At 37.3% G+C, this 16,026-nt stretch overlaps 1 protein-coding gene across 2 annotated transcripts in view; it reads right to left on the minus strand.

Annotated features, from left to right (window-relative positions):
- The window catches only part of LOC124993133 (transmembrane protein 45A-like), a 70,462-nt gene that overhangs the window by 20,969 nt on the left and 33,467 nt on the right, over positions 1 to 16,026 (minus strand). For both annotated transcript variants that reach the window (XM_047564752.1, XM_047564753.1), the window contains exon 3: positions 5,802 to 5,994. In XM_047564752.1, coding sequence (XP_047420708.1) covers positions 5,802 to 5,994 — 193 coding nt within the window. The remainder of the gene's footprint in view (positions 1 to 5,801; positions 5,995 to 16,026) is intronic.

A 16,026-nucleotide genomic window follows, 5' to 3' on the forward strand; every position in this document is an offset into this window, starting at 1 on the left:
GATGAAATAAAATCCTTCCATGATAAACTAAAGTTAAAAGAATTTACAAATAGAAAGCCTGCACTACAGAATGTTCTCAACAAAATATTCCAGGAGGAGAAAATGAAAAACAACAATGGAGGTCAGCAAAGGGAGGAACTACCTTAGAGAAAAACCACTCAAAGGAGAAACCAAGCCAACTTAAGAACCAAAAATAAGCCAAATGACTAGGAATACAAATCATATCTCAATAATAACCCTTAACATTAATGGCCTAAACCCGTCAATCAAAAGACATAGACTGGCAGAATGGATTAAAAAGAAAGACCCAACAATGTGCTGCCTGCAAGAGACTCATCTCATAGAAAAAGATATCCACAGACTAAAGGTGAAAGGATGGGAAAAAACCTACCATGCACATGGACTCAGTAAAAAAGCAGGGGTTTCCATCCTTATATCAGATAAAGTGGACTTCAAGCCAAAGGTAGTCAGAAGGGATAAAGAAGGACATTTCATACTGCTTAAGGGAACCATAAATCAGGAAGACATAACGATAGTAAATATTTATGCCCCAAACAATGGTGCATCCCTGTACATCAAACAAATCCTTCTCAATTTCAGGAATCACATAGACCACAACACAATAATTCTGGGTGACTTTAATGCACCGCTATCACCACTAGATAGATCTTTCAAACAAAAATCAACCAAAGAAACCGTAGAACTCAATAACACAATCAATAACCTAGACTTAATGGACATATATAGAATATTCCATCCATCAACCAGCGGATTCACTTTCTTCTCAGCAGCACATGGAACCTTCTCAAAAATAGACCATATGTTATGCCACAAAGCAGCCCTTAGGAAATGCAAAATATTAGAGATACTGCCTTGTGTTCTATCAGAATATAATGGACTGAGAGTAGAAATCAATGACAAAATAAAAAACAGAAATTACTCCAACACCTGGAGACTAAATAATTTGCTATTGAATGAAACATGGATAACAGAAAACATCAGGGAGGAGATAAAAAAATTCTTAGAGGCCAATGAGAACAACGATAGAACATATCAAAATCTCTGGGACACTATGAAAGTGGTACTAAGAGGAAAATTCATTGCATGGAGCACATTCCAGAAAAGAATGAAAAGTCAACAACTAAATGAACTAACATTACAGCTCAAAGCCCTAGAAAAAGAAGAACAGAATAACAGCAAAAGTAGTAGAACACAGGAAATAATTAAAATCAGAGCTGAAATAAATGAAATTGAAACAAAAGAAACAATTCAAAAAATTGACAAAACAAAAAGTTGGTTCTTTGAGAAAGTAAACAAAATAGACAAACCCTTAGCCACACTAACAAAGAGAAGGAGAGAGAAAAGTCGAATTACTAAAATTCGTGATGAAAAAGGAAATATCATGACAGACACCACTGAGATACAGAACATAATGAGAAGCTACTTTGAAAATCTGTATTTCAACAAAATAGAAACTACCAAACACATTGACAAATTTCTAGAGACATATGCTCCTCCAAAACTGAACCAGGAGGACATACACAATTTAAACAGATCAATATCAAGCAATGAAATAGAAGAAGCCATTAAAAATCTACCATCCAAGAAAAGCCCAGGACCAGATGGATTCTCAGCCGAGTTCTGCAAGATCTTCAAAGAAGAAATCATTCCAATACTTCTCAAAGTATTCCAGGAAATAGAAAAGGAGGGTACCCTACCAAACTCATTCTATGAAGCTAATATCACCCTCATACCCAAACCAGGAAAACACACATCAAGGAAAGAATATTTTAGACCAATATCCTTGATGAATATAGATGCAAAGACCCTTAACAAAATATTGGCAAACCATATTCAAAAACATATTAAGCAAATTGTGCACCATGATCAAGTGGGGTTCATCCCTGGAATGCAAGGATGGTTTAACATCCACAAATCAGTAAACATAATCCATCATGTCAGTAGACTTAAAGATAAGAATTATATGGTTATTTCAATTGATGCAGAAAAAGCGTTCGACAAAATACAACACCGCTTCATGCTCAAAACACGAGAAAAAATAGGGATAGTAGGAACATACCTGAACATTGTAAAGGCTATTTATGCTAAGCCCATGGCCAACATCATTCTAAATGGAGAAAAACTGAAACCATAACCTTTAAAAATGGGAACAAGAAAGGGATGTCCTCTTTCACCACTTCTATTCAACATTGTCCTCGAAACTCTAGCCAGAGCAGTTAGGCAGACCAAAGAAATTAAAGGGATACGAATAGGAAAAGAGGAACTTAAGCTGTCACTATTTGCTGATGACATGATTCTATATTTAGAGGATTCAAAAACCTCCTCCAGAAAACTTCTAGATCACATCAATGAATTCAGCACAATAGCAGGCTATAAAATCAACACGCATAAATCTAAAGCATTTTTATATGCAAGCAATGAAACAGCTGAAAGGGAAATGAGGAAAACAACTCCATTTGCAATAGCCTCAAAAAAAATAAAATACTTGCGAATCAATCTAACCAAAGAGGTAAAAGATCTCTACAATGAAAACTACAAAACATTGAAGAAAGAAATTGAGGAAGACCTTAGAAGATGGAAAGATCTCCCATGTTCTTGGATAGGCAAAATTAATATTGTCAAAATGGCTATACTACCAAAAGTGCTATACAGATTCAATGCAATTCCAATTAAAATCCCAATTATGTACCTCACAGAAATAGAGCAAGCAATCAAGAAATTCATCTGGAAGAATAAGAAACTCAGAATAGCTAAAGTAATCCTTAGCAGGAAGAATTAAACAGTGGGTATCGCAATACCAGAATTTCAACTATACTACAAAGCAATAGTAACAAAAACGGTAAGGTATTGGCACCAAAATAGACAGGTAGATCAATGGTACAGAATAAAGGATACAGACACAAATGCAAATAAATACTAGACAAAGGTGCCAAAAATATGCAATGGAGAAAAGATAGCCTCTTCAACAAATGGTGCTGGGAAAACTGGAAATCCATATGCAACAGAATGAAACTAAACCCCTATCTCTCACCCTGCACAAAAATCAACTCACAATGGATCAAGGACCTTGAAATCAGACCAGAGACCCTGCATCTTATAGAAGAAAAAGTAGGTCCAAATCTTCAACTTGTTGGCTTAGGATCAGACTTCCTTAACAGGACTCCCATAGCACAAGAAATAAAAGCAAGAATCAATAACTGGGTTAGATTCAAACTAAATAGCTTTCTATCAGCAAAGGAAACTATCAGCAATGCGAAGAGAGAGCCTACAGAGTGGGAGAAAATCTTTGCCACTCATACTTCAGATAGAGCACTAATTTCCAGAATCTATAAAGAACTCGAAAAAACTCTACACAAAGAATACAAATAACCCTATCAACAAATGGGCTAAGGATATGAACAGACACTTCACAGAAGAAGATCTACAAGAAATCAACAGATATATGAAAAAATGTTCACCATTTCTAGTAATAAGAGAAATGCAAATCAAAACTACACTAAGATTCCATCTCACCCCAATTAGAATGGCAATTTTCAAGAATACAATCAACAATAGGTGTTGGAGAGGATGTGGGGAAAAAGGTAAACTCATACATTGCTGGTGGGGCTGCAAATTAGTGCAGCCACTCTGGAAAGCAGTGTGGAGATTCCTTAGAAAACTTGGAATGGACCCACCATTTGACCCAGCTATCCCACTCCTTGGCCTATACCCAAAGGACTTACAATCAGCATACTACAGAGATACAGCCACATCAATGTTCATAGCTGCTCAATTCACAATAGCCAGACTGTGGAACCAACCTAGATGCCCTTCAATTGATGAATGGATAAAAAAACTGGAATGGAATATTACTCAGTTATAAAGATTAATAAATTATGGCATTTGCAGGCAAATGGATGAAATTGGAGAATATCATGCTAAGTGAGATAAGCCAATCTCAAAAATCCAAAAGACGAATGATCTCACTGATAAGCGGATGATGACACATAATGGGGGGTGGGAGGGGGGCAAGAATGGAGGAAGGAGGGACTGTATAGAGGGAAAAGAGGGGTGGGAGGGGCGGGGGGAAGGAAAAAAATAACAGAATGAATCAAACCTCATTACCCTATGTGAATGTATGATTATGCAAATGGTATGCTGTTACACCATGTACAAACAGAAACAACATGTATCCCATTTGTTTACAATAAAAATAAATTTAAAAAAACATAAACGTGCCATTTTGGTATAAAGATGATTTTGAGATGAAGGCAACTGAAAAGTAGCATATACAGAAAAAAAAAGTTCTGTACCCTCCTCCCTACATGCCTAAAATCAAGGCATACATTTCTCTTTTTGAAGGTATTTCCCCTTCCCTCTCATACTACAAAGAGAAAGCAAATTCTTAATCACAGAACCCCTAATTACCAAAACAACCCTAGATCCTCATCAGCCCTGAAACAACATACAAAACAAACCTTACTAAATAAACTTATCTTTCATTAGTTTCCCTCATATTTGCCTTCTTACAATCTACCATGCCCAGATGCTCAAAATCCTTTCACTTTTTCTTATCACTGCTCCCAAAACTGATTGTTTCTTGTTAAAATTGTGTATAAATCTCTGGGTCTGGTTGCCTCTTTGGTCTTCACTTCCCTTTCTAAGAAATCTTTGTGCCATGTAAAAGTATTAATGTCAAATAAAATGTGTCTTTTCTTCTGCTAAAAAAAAAAGTTCAAATGCTGATTTGAATCAATTCTAGTCAAAGACAATCATATGAATCAAACAGCTATTTCAGGTCTTCAATGCTGATAATTCGAGTTCAACTACCTATTCCAGTCTAACAGCTAAAGTAAATCCTGAGTGATTTAGGGTTTCGGATTTACCAGATCAGTCTTACAAAAGCTGATTACTTTCTTCCCAGATACTACATCTTTGGGTGGCTGCCACAAAGTAGGGAGTTGTTCTTGGTTCCCAATAAAAATGCTAAAGTGTTCAGCTTTCCTCCAGTTCAGGATAACTGAGAAGATCTAGACAGAGCATATAGCCCATTCAGTTACTTAAACAGTATAACGTTAGAGATGCTACATTATTTGTTAATCTACAGAATTTGGCAAGAAAATTTCTCTGTTTGGAAATAGTTACTCTGTAATTTGATAGTCATAGTAAAGCCTAGTATCATGAATAAAACATGAAAAAATCTAATGGGAAAATGGGAGGCTTTACCTTTTTATAGAGGACAGACTGCAGTGGAATTCCAGAAGCACAGAACACTTTATAGAATACTCATGGGCAATGGGAAGGTCTTAGAAGCTATCTGCCCTAAACTCCTCCAATTCAGGAAAAAAAAAAAAAAGAATGACTACTAGAAGAAGGTCTTCCTCAGCCCAGACCCCTCTCTACAACTGATCAGCAATTTATGATTGAAACTTTCCCATGATCACTTGATTATTTTGGTGTCACATCAAAATGGTTTCTGATGGGGTTTATTCTTTCAAGGCCCATAACAATTGATTACAATTATTTCAAAGACTCCAATCTGTTCTATAAAGGAAATTCACCTTGACTGAGTAAGCAAATGAATTACCATGATTAACTCATTAATGAAGAGGCTTTGTATTAACACAAATCATCACCTATCTAACAAATTATATCAGATAGAAACTAAATTTAGAATATCTAATGAGAGATGTTTTGCATACAAAACTCATTTTAGTGATTTCTTTACTTTTTATTGAATATTCTCTTGGCACATAAAAACATCCAGAAGGAGAAACAGAATACAGAAAGTGTCCACTCACCAATTAATGTCATGCCAACTATTACAATTCCCTCCAACATTTCTAATCGCTGGAATAATGCTTGAGATCCAAGGTAGCAGGTTCGCTTATGCCTTTTACAGACATACTTCAAAATACTCTTTGTGCTCCACCAAAGACCCATGATAAAGAAGAAGACTCCAGGGAGGGCATGACCTGGGAAATCCCCCGGGACCTATAAAGTGAAGAACAAACAGAAGAAAGACATTTCATTTCAGTAACTTGGCCAGAACATCTCCTGTTACCATAGAATATACTGACTTCTGATGATCATGGTACATAGCAGATCCCACTAAAATATCAACAATACCAATAAAAGAAAATAAAAATGTTCATTCACTGAACACACCATGTATTAGGCATTAGGTCAAATGTTTTACATGCCATTTCTAATTTAATTTTTAAAACACACCCGGAATGAAGAATTATCATCCCATTTTCAATTGAAATATAGGTTTAGAGAAGTTAAATGACTTGCCCAGATCTCACAACTATTAAGCAAATACTTTGTTGTTTTTAACATAGTGTTCAAAAGGATTTCTTAAAAAGTTAGAATGAACTTCACCATATAGTTGCCTTTTATGCATATTTAAAGAGAAGTAACATGACACTATGCTCTTTTGTTTAAAATTTCAAATGTGAGATTGCCTACAAACTTTTTAAAGAATCCAGGGTGTGAAAGAGACCACCACTGTTCATCAGATATTTGTGGGCTTCTCCATACACTTTCCCAACCTCTCCTCCAGTTGGATTAAAACCTTGGTTTTAGTTCTGGCTACAGGATTAAGTGTGGAATTGGTAACACGTCACTTCCAGGCTCAGTCGCTCAGTCTCTCTCTTTCTCTCTCTCTTTCTCTCTCTCTCTCTCTCTCTCTCTCTCTCTCTCTGTCTCTCTCTCTCTCTCTCTCTCTCTCTCTCTCTCTCTCTCTCTCTCTCTCTCTCTCTCTCTCTCTCTCTCTCTCTCTCCCTCCCTCCCTCCCTCCCCCTTACTCCAGCAGCCTTGCCACAACAAGTGTGCAACACAGAGGAGGGGCAACCTGTCTACTTCAGATTTTCCAAGAAACAACCCTTTATTGTCCTAAGTCATTGAAACTTTTTTTTGCAGTTATAAGATTATTTATTAATTTCCAAATGTTTTTCTCATCTCATTTCCGTCCCCTACCCTATCTCCGCCTGCCTAGAATTCTCTTTCTCCCTGTCTTGCACAGTTAGGACTACTCAGGTGGGGAAACAGGATAAGATGAGGTGTTATTCTTGCAGGTAGGCAAACCATGGTGTACCCAGAACCACAGCAGTCATTTGCTGAGTTAAGGTACTTAAGGGCTTTCCTCAAATTTGTTTTATGGCTACCAATGATAGTTTCAACATGAAGAAAAGGAGCTAATTATATCTTGGCTGTTACCATAGAAAACATTTTGACTCAAGTTAAGGTCATTATGAGTATGGGACTAGAAGAGGAGGAAAGTAAGTAATGCATTGACCTTCCTGGAACTTTGTCCCACAGAAACCTGTTTTCTTGATTTTTCCAGACTTGTATTTTGAGGTTGAAATCCCAAAGATGGTATCAGAGTCTAGCTTTAAAATGTCATGCTCAGCCAATCTGGTTCTAGGACATAACTAAAATAGTGAAAGCAGCACTCCACTTTAAAATAATTAGTGTTTTATAAAGATTATTTGTAATGCAGACTCTTCTTAAAGGAATAACAATTCATTCAGGTCCCACCAGCACAAATGCTTTAATTAGACAAAAATCTTCAAGTTATTTCCTCTCACAAAAGGAGGTATTGTTGGGCCATCTGGACCCTCCATTGAGTTTTTTTTTTTTTTTATTGTAAACAAATGGGATACATGTTGTTTCTCTGTTTGTACATAGAGTAAAGGCATACCATTTGTGTAATCATAAATTTACATAGGATGATGTTGGTTGATTCATTCTGTTATTTTTCCCCTTCCCCCCACCCTCCCATCCCTCTTTTCCCTCTATACAGTCCTTCCTTCCACCATTCTTGCCCCCCTCCCTAACGCTCACTCTAACCCTAAAAACTAACCCCTCCCACGCCCCATTATGTATCATCATCCACTTATCAGCGAGATCATTCTTCCTTTGGTTTTTTGAGATTGGCTTATCTCACTTAGCATGATATTCTCCAATTTCATCCATTTGCCTGCAAATGCCATAATTTTATCATTCTTTATGGCTGAGTAATATTCCATTGTATATATATGCCACAGTTTCTTTATCCATTCATCAACTGAAGGGCATCTAGGTTGGTTCCACAATCTGGCTATGGTGAATTGAGCAGCAATGAACATTGATGTGGCTGTATCTCTGTAGTATGCTGATTGTAAGTCCTTTGGGTATAGGCCAAGGAGTGGGATAGCTGGGTCAAATGGTAGTTCCATTCCAAGTTTTCTAAGGAATCTCCATACTGACTTCCAGAGTGGCTGCACTAATTTGCAGCCCCACCAGCAATGTATGAGTGTACCTTTTTCCCCACATCCTCGCCAACACCTGTTGTTGCTTGTATTCTTGATAATCGCCATTCTGAATGGGGTGAGATGGAATCTTAGGGTGGTTTTGATTTGCATTTCTCTTATTACTAGAGATGTTGAACATTTTTCCATATGTTTGTTGATTGTTTGTAGGTCTTCTTCTGTGAAGTGTCTGTTCATTTCCTTAGACCATTTGTCGATTGGGTTATTTGTAGTCTTGGTGTAGAGTTTTTTGAGTTCTTTATAGATTCTGGAGATTAGTGCTCTATCTGAAGTATGATTGGCAAAGATTTTCTCCCATTCTGTAGGCTCTTTCTTCGCATTGCTGATAGTTTCCTTTGCTAAGAGAAAGCTTTTTAGTTTGAATCTATCCCAGTTGTTGATTCTTGCTTTTATTTCTTGTGCTATGGCAGTCCTGTTGAGGAAGTCTGATCCTAAGCCAACATGTTGAAGATCTGGACCTACTTTTTCTTCTATAAGATGCAGGGTCTCTGGTCTGATTCCGAGGTCGTTAATCCATTTTGAGTTTAGTTTCGTGCACGGTGAGAGATATGGGTTTAGTTTCATTTTGTTGCATATGGATTTCCAATTTTCCCAGCACCATTTGTTGAAGAGACTATCTTTTCTCCATTGCACATTCTTGGCCCCTTTGTCTAGTATGAGGAAATTATATTTATTTGGGTTTGTGTCCGTGTCCTCTATTCTGTACCATTGATCCACCTGTCTATTTTGGTACCAATACCATGCCGTTTTTGTTACTATTGCTTTGTAGTACAGTTGAAGTTCAGGTATTGCAATACCCCCTGCTTCATTTTTCCTGCGAAGGATTGCTTTAGCAATTCTGGGTTTCTTATTCTTCCAGATGAATTTCATGATTGCTTGTTCTACTTCTGTAAGGTACATCGTTGGGATTTTAATTGGAATTGCATTGAATCTGTATAGCACTTTTGGTAGTATGGCCATTTTGACAATATTAATTCTGCCTATCCAGGAACATGGGAGAACTTTCCATCTTCTAAGGTGTTCTTTAATTTCTTTCTTTAGTGTTCTGTAGTTCTCATTGTAGAGGTCTTTCATCTCTTTTGTGAGATTGATTCCCAAGTATTTTATTTTTTTCAAGGCTATTGTGAATGGGATAGTTTTTCTAACTTCTCTTTCTGAAGATTCATCACTTATGTATAAAAATGCATTAGATTTATGAGCATTGATCTTATATCCTGCTACTTTACTAAATTCACTTATGAGTTCTAAGAGTTTTCTGGTGGAATTTCCTGGTTCTTCTAAGTATATAATCATATCATCAGCAAATAGGGATAGTTTGAGTTCTTCTTTTCCTATTCGTATCCCTTTAATTTCTTTGGTCTGTCTAATTGCTCTGGCTAGAGTCTCAAGGACAATATTGAATAGGAGTGGTGAGAGAGGGCATCCCTGCCTTGTTCCAGATTTTAGAGGGAATGCTTTCAGTTTTTCACCATTTAGAATGATATTAGCCATGGGCTTAGTGTAGATGGCCTTTACAATGTTAAGGAATGTTCCCACTATCCCTATTTTTTCTAGTGTTTTGAGCATGAAGGGATGCTGTATTTTATCAAATGCTTTTTCTGCATCTATCGAAATAATCATGTGATTCTTGACTTTAAGTCTGTTGATATGGTGAATGACATTTATTGATTTCCTGATGTTGAACCAACCTTGCATCCCTGGGATGAAGCCCACTTGATCATGGTGCACTATCTTTTTAATATGTTTTTGTATGCGATTTGCTAAAATTTTGTTCAGAATTTTTGCGTCGATGTTCATTAAGGATATTGGTCTGAAATTTTCTTTCCTCGATGTGTACCTGTCTGGCTTAGGTATCAGGGTGATATTGGCTTCATAGAATGAGTTTGGGAGGGTTCCCTCCTCTTCTATTTCATGGAATACTTTGAAAAGTATTGGAATGAGCTCTTCTTTAAAGGTTTTGTAGAACTCGGCTGAGAAACCATCAGGTCCTGGACTTTTCTTTGTTGGTAGGCTTTTGATGACTTCTTCTATTTCATTACTTGAAATTGGTCTATTTAAATTGTGTATGTCCTCCTGGTTTAGTTTAGGCAATTCATACGTCTCTAGAAACTTGTTGATATCTTCAAAATTTTCTATTTTGTTGGAGTATAGATTTTCAAAAGAGCTTCTAATTATGTTTTGCATTTCAATTGTATCTGTTGTGATATTTCCTTGTTCATTTCGAATTTTGGTGATTTGGGTTCTCTCTCGTCTTCTCTTTGTTAGTGTGGCTAAACGTTTATCAATTTTGTTTATTTTTTCGAAGAACCAACTATTTATTTTGTCAATTTTTTGTATTGTTTCTTTTGTTTCAATTTCGTTGATTTCAGCTCTGAGTTTAACTATTTCCTGTCTTCTACTACTTTTGGTGTTGGTCTGTTCTTCTTTTTCTAGGACTTTGAGCTGTAGTGTTAGGTCGTTTATTTGTTGAGTTTTGCTTCTTTTATTGAATGCACTCCATGAAATAAATCTTCCTCTAAGTACTGCTTTCATAGTGTCCCAGAGATTTTGATATGATGTTTCTTTGTTCTCATTTACCTCTAAGAATTTTTAAATTTCCTTCCTAATATCTTCTGTTATCCATTCATCATATACTAGCATATTGTTTAATCTCCAGGTGTTGGAGTAATTTCTGTTTTTTACTCTTTCACTTATTTCTAATTTCAATCCATTATGATCTGATAAAATACAAGGTAGTGTCTCTATCTTCTTGTATTTGCTAACATTAGCTTTGTGACATAATATATGGTCTATTTTAGAGAAGGATCCATGTGCTGCTGAGAAGAAAGTGTATTCACTCTTCGTTGGACGGTATATTCTATAAATGTCTGTTAAGTCTAAATTATTGATTGTGTTATTGAGATCTATGGTTTATTTGTTCAATTTTTGTTTGGAAGATCTGTCCAGTGGTGAGAGAGGCGTGTTAAAATCAACTAGTATTATTGTATTTTGGTCTATTTGGTTTCTGAGATTGAGAAGGATTTGTTTGACATACATGGTTGAGCCACTGTTTGGGGCATAGATATTTATGATTGTTATGTCTTGCTGATTTATGCTTCCCTTAAGCAGTATGAAATGTCCTTCTTTATCCCTTCTGACTAACTTTGGCTTGAAGTCCACTTTATCTGAAATGAGGATGGATACCCCAGCTTTTTTGCTGGGTCCATGTGCATGGTAAGTTTTTTCCCATCCTTTCACCTTTAGTCTTTGGGTATCTCTTTCTAAGAGATGAGTCTCTTGCAGGCAACATATTGTTGGATCTTTCTTTTTTATCCAATCTGCCAGTCTATGTCTTTTGATTGATGAATTCAGGCAATTAATATTCAGGGTTATTATTGAGATATGATTTGTATTCCCGGTCATTTGACTCATTTTATTCATTTATTTGTTTATTTTTGACACGACTTGGTTCCTCTTTATTTGAGAATTCCTTTAGGATAGCTCCTCCCTTTGCTGATTTGCTTCTTTGTTTTTCATCTCTTCTTCATGGAATATTTTGCTGAGAATGTTCTGTAATGCTGGCTTTCTTTTTGTATATTCTTTTAGCTTTTGTTTATCATGGAAGGATTTTATTTCGTCGTCAAATCTGAAGGTAAGTTTTGCTGGGTATAGGATTCTTGGTTGGCATCCATTTTCTTTTAGGGCTTGAAAAATGTTATTCCAGGCCCTTCTAGTTTTTAAGGTCTGGTTTGAAAAATCTGCTGATATCCGTATTGGTTTCCCCCTGAATGTAATTTGGTTCTTTTCTCTCACAGTCTTTAAGATTCTGTCTTTATTTTGTATGTTAGGTATTTTCCTTATAATGTGTCTTGGTGTGGGTCTGTTGTAATTTTGTGTATTTGGAGTCCTATAAGCCTCTTGAACTTGATATTCCATTTCATTCTTCAGATTTGGGAAATTTTCTGAAATTATCTCATTGAATAGGTTGTTCATTCCTTTGGTTTGTTTCTCTAAGCCTTCCTCAATTCCAATAATTCTCAAATTTGACCTTTTCATGATATCCCATAGTTCTTGGAGATTCTGTTCATGATTTCTTACCATCTTCTCTGTTTGTTCGACTTTGTTTTCGAGGTTAAATATTTTGTCTTCAATATCTGAGGTTCTGTCTTCCAGGTGTTCTATCCTATTGGTTGTGCTTTCTATGGAGTTCTTAATTTGGTTTATTGTTTCCTTCATTTCAAGGATTTCTGTTTGTTTTTTTTTTCAATATCTCTAACTCTTTATTGAAATGGTCTTTTGCTTCCTGTATTTGCTCTTTTAACTGTCGATTGGTGCGTTCATTCAATGCCTGCATTTGCTCTTTCATTTCATCGTTTGCTTCCCTTATCATTTTAATTATGTACATTCTGAACTCCCTTTCTGACATTTCTTCTGCCATGCTCTCATTGGATTTTATTGATGTAACATCCAGATTTGTTTGAGGCATTTTCTTCCCTTGTTTTCTCATGTCGTTCAGGTATCAGTGGACTGCTGAGATGTTGCATATTTCCTCTATTGACTTATAATGTCCCTGAAGATTGCTAGTGTATCCCCTCTTATCCTTCAGTAGCCTGAAGTCTTAGAGGAAGTTGATACTGCGGTGCTCCCCAAGGAAGCTGCCTCTCTAGGGGTGGTGGTCTTCAGGTGGGGTATATTCCCTACTAGTGGGCAGAGGTGCCTCTACTTGTTGACCAATGGTCATCTAAAGGGGAACTAGGCTGCGGGCTGAGGCAGGGCCTGTTTGGGCCTGTGTCTCTGGTTTTACCGTCCTTGTGGGAAAACCTCACCCGGCGGGGAAGACTCACCCGGTGGGGAGGTCTCGCTGGTCAGTTCCCCTCCTAGAGGTTCCCCTCAGTCCACAACTACCGCCTGGGCAGGGCAGCCTTCCCAGGCAACGTTCCCAGGGGCCTGGACCTACCTCCTGGGCCTGGGAGCCCTGCCCTTCGCAGACAATTCTCCTTAGGTAGCCCCTCCTCAGAGAAGCTGCCCGCAGTCCTGGAAACTTCGCTCCGCCCTTCAGCTTGTCTCTGTGTAGCTCTCTCAAGAAAAGGTGCCTAGGTCCCCGGACCGGACCGTGCTTTGCACCTAATCACCTGGCTATGCGACCCCCTCCTCTGAGCAGTCACTTGGAGCCTCATACATATGCTCCAAGCCCCAGTGACCCGCCGCTCGTCTCTTCCTCCAGGCAGCCACCCGGTGTTCTGTGTGGGCGCTTGGAGACCAAGCAACTCACTGCGCACCTTCACCTCTTCAGGACAGCCCCCTCCCCGTTGTTCAGGCGGTTGCTGAGTCCAAATAGCTCGCCACCCAACTCTTTCTCTGGCAGCCGCCGGAGCCCCGGAAGATTGCTCCAAAACCAAGCGGTGTGCTGCGCGGCCTCCTCTGCAAAGTTCCCCGCTCTCCGTGTTTACCGCTCCTGTGGGGGGAGGGGCGTCTCGCCGAGCAACTCTACTTCACAAAGTTCCCTGTGTTCCGGGGCTACCGCCCCATCTGGGACACCTCCCCAATGGGAGAAACTCACCCGGCGGCTTTGAGTTGGTCCCAAGTCACTCACTATCTCCTCTTTTGAATCTTGAGTCCTGGAGCAACATGAAATGCAGCCGCCCTCTAGTCTGCCATCTTGAAACCCCAAGTCATTGAAACTTTAAGGTTTATTTTAAAAATAGCTTAGTTCCACCTAGCCAGATATATACCAACCCAAATCATATTCCAAATATTTGTTTACGCAACTGTCACATGATAAAGTTATCTCTGACAATAAACAGAAATACCCTCCATTTTTGTCAGTGCTACAGAAAATCCAGTCTTGACTCATATGCATTTTAAATTATGGTTTGCAGTGCACTCCTTGAATCATCCAAGCCATCCAAGAGAGACAGACTCTACACAACATAATGCTAGGGGCAGGTTCTTTTCCTAACTCTGACTCATGGTGTAGTTTGAGGCATGTTCCTTAATTTCTCTGGAACTTGGTTCTTAATTAATTAAAAAAAAAAGAGGTGCACTCATACACTATTAAGAGAAGTGCAAATTTGCATTACTCCTTTGACAAGTAATTTGACAGTAGGTAGGACAGCTGAGAGTACATATACCCAGCAACTCCCCAATTCAACTTGTAGTCCATGCCCCAGAAAACTCTTACACATGTTCTTTTGTATATGCCAAAACTTTTTCAAATGCTGCATTACTTGTAGTAATGTAAAATTAGAAATAATTTAAACATTCATTTATGGAGAAATTGATAAAGTGCTATAAAATAGAATGTGATACGACAGCTGATACATTTTAATATTAAAAATTAGATCAATGTTTAACAACATGAACAGATATTTAAACATTCAACTGGGTGGAAAATGCTAGATGGAAAATACTGCTGTATTTTAGTGCAATTATATACTGTTGTTAAACACTTGAATATGATTAATGCTCATGTATATATATGAATGTAAAAGTATAAAAGAGAAACTGAAAAGATGCACACTCCTTTGTGGTGAGTGTAGAGGGAATGAGAGATACTTAAACTGCAATACTTTATTTCTTTTACTTAAAAGAAAAAAAAAACTTGAGGCAAATGATACAAAATGCCACGTCTACATAGTTGAAATGAGTGTCTGTCCCATTATTTTTTTTACTATTTTCATAGTTCTTTACACTCGGTTTTTAAAGTAGTCAACTTCATTTTTTAGGGTAGTTTTACATTTGCAGAAAATTGAGCAGATATTACGCAGAGCTCCTTGTGCTGACTCTTCCCACCCCTCAGTTTCCCGTTTATTAATTCTTGCTAGTAGTACAATAATATTTGTTATGATTGATGAACCAATATTGATACATTATTATTAATCAAGGTTCATGATTTTTGTTAGGGTCACTCTGTGTTTAACAGTTCTATGAGTTTGGCAAACTAGTAATGTCATATATTCAGAACAATATTTCATAAATAATATTCATTAAAATCTGTTCTTCACCTATTTATTCCTTCCTCCCTCACCCTGAGCTCCTGGCAACCACTGATCTTTCTATTATCTCTATAGTTTTGCCTTTTCCAAATGTCACATAATTATAATCATATAATATGTAACCTTTTCAGACTATCCTTTAATTTAACCATAGGTATTTGTTTCCTGCATATTCTTGAGAGTGCGTTTCTTTTTAATCACTGAATAATAGCCCTTTTGTCAATGCACCAGTTTTTTAGTCCATTTACCTTTCAAAGGACACTCTTCCAAATTTTGGTAATTGTAAATAAAACTGTTAATAACATTCATGTGCAGGGTTCTGTATGCACATATGTTCTTCACTTCTTTGAGTAAGTATCAAGAACAAACCTGGATCTTAAGCAAAACAGTGTTTAGTTTTGTAAGAAACTGCCAAGATGTCTTCCAAACTAGCCATACCATATTTACTCCCCCTAGCAATGAATGAGAGTTCTTGTTGCTCCACATTCTTACCTCTATTTTATGCCGTATGTTGAGTTGTAGCATTTTTAATAGGCGTATGGTAGTATCTCTTATACTTTTAATTTGTAATTCCCTGATGACATAAGATGTTCTTCCTATATGCTGATTTACCATCATACACCTTGTTTGGGGAGGTGTCTGATCAGATCTTCTGCTCAATCTTTTATTGCATTGTTTTCTTATTGATGAGTTTTAGGAGTATTTTTGTTAATATATTCTAAATGTACGTCTTTTAT

Source organism: Sciurus carolinensis, chromosome 9 (assembly GCF_902686445.1).
Source record: "Sciurus carolinensis chromosome 9, mSciCar1.2, whole genome shotgun sequence".
Classification (NCBI taxonomy): domain Eukaryota; kingdom Metazoa; phylum Chordata; class Mammalia; order Rodentia; family Sciuridae; genus Sciurus; species Sciurus carolinensis.